We start from the raw sequence: 6,023 nt of genomic DNA on the forward strand, positions 1-6,023 counted from the left end.
CCTGCTTTCCGTGGGCCAGCACCCCAAATCTGCCCGGGGCACGAGGAGGGGACACACACCATCCTCTGTGTCCTACAGGAGCACCAAAACCAGCAGCTCCTCCAGTCCTGATCCCACTCGGGAATGGGGCAGGTGGCCGCTGGGAGCAGCCGTTTTTGGGGTGTCCAAAGCATTTTTGGGGCAGCCAAAAATTTGGGGAGTTCGAGTCAGCGCTGTTCGTCCTCAGCAAGCTGGATCCTCCTCCGGGGTTACTGAGCCCCCACTGTCCCAGGGCTCGGGCACCGCAGTGCCCGAGGGGCACCCCCAAATCTGCACATCTGTGACTCCCCCTGGGTTTAACCCGGCCCCAAACCCCCGGGGCAGCGGCGGGCCGGGCTCGGGGCTCAGCGCCGGGGCCGGGCGGGGTTTGGAGCGGCGCCGCTGTCAGCACGGAGGGCGCTGCGGGCCGGTGCAAATGTGTGTGCCAATGAGTGCCCCGGGGGTGCCCGGTGCCCGTGCCCGCCGTGCCCCGCCCGCCCGGCAGTGACGCGCTGCCCTCGCGGGGCGGAGCCTCCGCCCCCGCTCCCGCCATCACCAAACTTTCCGCCCGCCCCGGCCGCCGCCGCCGCCTCCCGGCACATGGCACCGCCAGCCCGGCGCTGAGCCCCGCCAGCAGCAGCCCCGGGCAGCGGGGACAGCGCCACCCGGGCAGCGGGGACAGCGCGGCCGCCACCCGGGGACAGCGCGGCCGCCGCCGCGCCAGCGCCGCTGTCACCGGCAGCCATCGCGGGGCTCAGGGAGGACGGGGCAGAGCGGCGAGGGGCGGCCGGAGGCGGCGGAGCCGGTGCCCATGTGCCCGCGGTCGCGGCGGGGCGATGAAGCCGCGATGAGCGCGGCGGGCGCGGGCACCGTGCGGCCCTGGAAGCCCGACCCGGGGCAGGCGCACGGGGGGCGGCCGCCGGGGCCGGCGCTGCCGCTGACCCTCAGCGTGCTGGCCTGGCTGGGCACCGGCACCACCATGGCCGGCCTCAACAAGTGGATCTTCGCCGCGCACGGGTTCCGCTACCCGCTGCTGCTCTCGGCGCTGCACATGCTGTCCGGCGTGGCCGTGGGCTACCCGCTGGGCTGGGCACGGGCTCCGGGCCCCCGGCCCCGCGCCAGGATCTACCTGCTCAGCCTCACCTTCTGCACCAGCGTGGCCCTGGGCAACCTGGGCCTGAGCTACGTGCAGCTGGACGTGGCCCAGGCCGTGGCCACCACCACGCCGCTGGTGACGCTGCTGCTGGGGCTGCTGGGGGGCCGGCGGCCGCACCCGCTGCAGTTCTGGGCCATGGGGCCGGTGTGCGCCGGGGCCGCCTGCAGCATCGCCGGCGGCCTCTGCTTCTCCCAGCCCGGCTGCGGCTTCCTGCTGGCCGCCACCGTGCTCCGCGCCCTCAAGTCCATCCAGCAGAGTAAGTGCCACCTGTCCCTGTCCTGCATGTCCACCCCTGGGGCGCAGGGGTGCTGGTGGCACCTCGGTGCCACCTCCGATGCTGGGGGTTCTCCCTGCTCGTCCTGCCACCCTCTGTGCACCCTGGTGTCATCCCAGCCCCAATGTCACCTCACCCTATCACTGGTGTCACCCTAATGCCTCCTTTGTGCTTTGACCGTGGCCACGGTGTCACCCCTACTGTGGTGGCACTCTGGCTCCCAGTTTCACCCCAGTCCCGGTGCCACCTGCTGTCCCTGTTGGCCTTGGTACCACCCTTGTATCACCCCAGAGCCACCCTTGCCCCTCTCAGGACTTTGTTGTGCTTGTGGCTGTGCCCTGAGGTGACCTGACTTTAGTTTGTCAGTGGTGACACCATTGGTGTCCCTGTGGTGTCCTTGGGCCAGAGAGGATGGAGGTGCCCTAGCTTGGCTCAGGGTCACCCAGCCTGTCCCATCCCTGTGGACTCCCTGCAAGTCCCCCCTTCCCAGGGTGGCCACAGTGCCACCCAGGCCATGGTGTCCGTGGCACATGGCAGTGAGGAGCCAGCTGGGATGGTTCTGGCGGGGAAGGGAGTGTTTCCTCTGGAGCCTGTGGCTCGGGGCACCGTGGGGACAGGCTCTGGCATGGAACCCTGTGCCCACCCCAAGGGCTTCGTGGCTGTAGTGGGGTGCTGTGGCCCCCCAAGGGACACCACTGGTCATCTCTGCTCTGTCACCCTTTCACCCCTGGTGGGACATGGACAGTGGCCCTGGGGAGGGTAAGGACATGTCTGTGTGTGGCAGCCAGCCCTGCTGTGCCTGCTGTTCCCACTGTCCTCAGATGACCTGGAGGGGGGCATATGGGGACAAACATTCTAAAACAGGCTGGGAAAGCTGCCCTGTCCTACCCTCCCAAACACAGGCACCTGGGAAAGCAGACACCCTCGGAATCCGGGGTGGGACACCCCCTAAACCAAGGAATCCCAGAAATGAAGGACCCCTGAACAGAGACACATCCAAACCAGGGAACCTCTAAACTGGGACCTCCCCAAACCAGGGCACCCCCAGCCCACGGAAGGACCTGCCCCTCTTCATTTTCCCCTTCCCAGTGACATTTGGGATCCCTTTACTGCTCCGTCTCCCATGGGTGCTGGGTGTCCCTGCGGTGGGTGGGTGTCTCCCGTGGGTGTCCCTGCGGCGGGTGGGTGTTCCCGTGGGATGTCCCACTGAGCGTCCCCTGTCCCCCCAGGTGTGCTGCTGCAGGAGGACCGTCTGGACGCGCTGTCCCTGCTGGGCCTGACGTCCCTGCCCAGCTTCGTGCTGCTGTTCGGGGCGGCCGTGGCGCTGGAGCTGGGCCCCTCGTGGCAGGGCGTCCTTCGGCCCGACGCCGCGCTCTGGGGCTGCGTCCTGCTCAGCTGCCTGGGCTCCGTCCTCTACAACCTGGCCACCTCCTGCCTCCTGTCCCTCACGTCGGCCCTGACGCTGCACCTGCTGGGCAGCCTCACCGTGGTGGGCAACCTGCTGCTGTCGTGGCTGCTGTTCGGCACGCGGCTGGGCGCGCTGGGCTACGCCGGCGTGGCGCTGACGCTGGCGGGGATGGTGCTGTACCACCAGCCCCGGCTCCTGGCCGCCTGCTGGGGCCTCTGTGGGCTGCGGCGGCACCCGCGGCACGAGTAGGGACCCACGGGGGGTGAGGGGCCGGGAGGGCTCTGGGGGAGCCTGGGCATGTGTGTGCCAATGAGTGTGACTCTGTGCACGTGTGTGCCAGGGTGTGTGACTCCTCTGTGCACATATGTGCCAGTGAGTGTGACTGTGCACATGTGTGTGCCAGGGTGTGTAACTGTGCACATGTGTGCCAATGAGTGTGACTCCTCTGTGCACGTGTATGCCAGGGTGTGTCACTGTGCACGTGTGCGCCAATGAGTGTGACTGTGCACGTGTGCCAATGAGTGTGACTCCTCTGTGCACGTGTGTGCCAATGAGTGTGACTCCTCTGTGCACATGTGTGTGACTCTGTGCACGTGTGTGCCAATGAGTGTGACTCCTCTGTGCATGTGTGTGCCAATGAGTGTGACTCCTCTGTGCACATGTGTGTGCCAGTGTGTGTGACTCTGTGCATGTGCGTGACTCCGTGCACGTGTGTGCCAATGAATGTGACTCCTCTGTGCACATGTGTGCCAGGGTGTGTAACTGCACGTGTGTGTGACTCTGTGCCAGTGTGTGTGACTTTATGCAGTGTGTGCCAGGGTGTGTGTGACTGTGCACATGTGCCCAGGGTGTGTGACTCCTCTGCACGTGTGTGTGCCAGTGTGTGTGTGACTGTGCATGTGTGTGCCAGTGTGCACGGCTCTGTGTGCACACACAGCTGCTGAGGTGCACACGTGTGCCAGTGTGCATGTTTGTTTGCATGTTGTGTTTTCTGGTGTGCCCAGAAGTGAGTGCACACACCCTGCTTTGCACAGTGTCCAGGTGTGCTGGTGAGCACAGCACTGTGCACACAGACGTGCTGATGTGCACACATGATGTGTGCACGTGTGTGGAATTGCACACTCTTGGGTGCGAGTGGGTCTGTGCACAGCTCTGTGCCTGTGGGTGTGCACAGGCTCTGCAGGTGTGAGCATGGCCCTGTGTGGGACATGCCTGTGTTGATGTGTATGACACTGCACACATAGGTGTGCACAGGCTCTTCATTCATGTGTTGGTGTGCACATGTTGGTGCGCACAGCTCTGTATGCATGTGTTGGTGTGCCCGTGCTGGTGTGCACAGGCTCTGTGTGCATGCATTGGTGTGCACATGTCAGTGTGCACATGTTGATGTGCACAGGCTCTGTGTGCAAGCAGGTCTGTGCTTGTGGGCACGCGTGCATTGCCCCAGGCCGTACACAGGTGTGTGCACAGTGTCTGTGTGGCACACGTGTGCTGGTGTGTGCAGGCTGGGCGTGCACAGCTGTGTGTGTGTGTGTGTGTGTGTGTGTGCAGGTGTGTGCTGCTGGCAGGTCCCGCTGTGCACTGGCTCTGCACATGTCCCTGTGTGCACACAGGGCCCAGGGACGTGGCTCTGGCACAGCTCTGGATCCACAGCTCCGTGCATCCAGCTGCTGTCCCACCTGGGCAAACAGACGTGGCTGTGTGTCTGGCTGTGTGTCTGTGTGTCTGTGTGTGTGTCACTACTGAGCTCTGCTGGCTGGAGTGGCCCCTGGCTCTCTGTGTACTCTCGGTTCTCGTGGCCGAACCGAACGCCCAGGACAGGGCGGGTGTGTCCCCTCTCCTGTCCCTGTCCCCACCGTGTCGTGACAATCCCAGGGGCCGCCGGTGGTGCTGCCGATGTTGTCCTTGTCCCCACCACGCCCCTGAGCCCCCACAGCTGTCCCCATCCCTCCCAGCTCGCTGCAGACTGGCATCCGTGGCAGAGATGGTGAGAGCCCAGCCGAGGGCACGGGAGCAGCCTGGACCCGCTGCCATCGCTCCAGGACAGTGGTGGGCTGTGACACGGGACAGTGCTGGGCTGTGACACAGCACATGCCATGGCAAAGGGACACCCGGTGTGTGTGCCTGGCACCGCTGCCAGGCCCGTGGTGGCCTTGCCACACTTGTATCCCCACGCCGGGGCCGAAGGACCCAGCTCCGATTGCACTTGTCCCAAAATAAAGCTCTATTTTTGTTGTACTCCACCCTTGGCTCCCAGCGATCTCCTGGCCAAGAAGGAAGGAAGGGAGGAGCACCTCGTGCAGGGATAGCAAAGTGAGGCACAGAAGTGCCTCAGGATGTGGCAGCTCTTGGGAAGCTGTGTCCAGCATCTCCAGCTCCAGCCGGGACAGCTGTGGCTGGGCAGCCCCAGGGCTGGCACTGGGACACCCCACAGGACACGGGAGGAGTGCAGTGACACAGAGAGCAGTCACTGACCACAAGTGTCTGGAAAAGGGCTGGGTGCTTTGCCCTGCCCTGGGGTGCCATGACACTGGAGCATCCTGTCCCGTGAGTCATGGAATCATGGAATATCCTGGGTTGGGAAGGATCCACCAGGATCATCGAGTTCAGCTCCTTGCCCTGCCCAGGACAGCCCCAAAAGTCGCACCATGTATTGCTTGTTCCACCCCTCTCAGCCTGGTGACTCACTTGAACACAAAAACACAACCCCGCTTCCCCCGGAAAATCCCCACTGGTTCCCGCCCTCTTTCCCGAACAGCGATGTTTTTCCATGATTAGGGCAGGGATTTGAGGCTGTTTCCAGCCGCACCCGAGGAGCGGCTCCTCCCCAGCACCCGGGTGAGGGCGGGCAGCTCTCCGGGGTGTGCCCAGCGTGCCACCGTGCTGCCACCTTTGCCAGGGTGCCCCAGGTGCGGCTGGAGCGGTGCCCATCCCAAAAGGAACACAAAGGGCCGCAGTTATCAGCCAGCGGCCCCTGCTCTGGCCGGCAGCGTGTTTGCTTTCCGGGCTCACATTCCAGAGGCTGTTCCACAGCGGGGAGGTTGGAAGGAGGAGGGAGAGCTGCAAAGCTGCCACCTGCAGCACGGCCGGCTCAGGAGCTCCTGCCTGTCCCAGCCCCCTGACTCATTTGCTGGCGCTGGGCTCTGCCTGGCTCCCGGCTCCATCCA

At 64.8% G+C, this 6,023-nt stretch overlaps 1 protein-coding gene across 1 annotated transcript; it reads left to right on the forward strand.

The window, feature by feature from the left end:
- Positions 1 to 547: 547 nt before the first annotated feature.
- SLC35E4 (solute carrier family 35 member E4) lies at positions 548 to 5,099 on the forward strand. Its single transcript, XM_064727003.1, has 2 exons — positions 548 to 1,430; positions 2,678 to 5,099. Exons 1-2 carry the CDS (start codon positions 830 to 832, stop codon positions 3,103 to 3,105), a joined length of 1,029 nt encoding a protein of 342 aa, XP_064583073.1. The 5' UTR covers positions 548 to 829; the 3' UTR covers positions 3,106 to 5,099.
- The last annotated feature ends 924 nt before the right edge of the window (positions 5,100 to 6,023 follow it).

This window comes from Zonotrichia leucophrys, chromosome 15 (genome assembly GCF_028769735.1).
Source record: "Zonotrichia leucophrys gambelii isolate GWCS_2022_RI chromosome 15, RI_Zleu_2.0, whole genome shotgun sequence".
NCBI lineage: Eukaryota > Metazoa > Chordata > Aves > Passeriformes > Passerellidae > Zonotrichia > Zonotrichia leucophrys.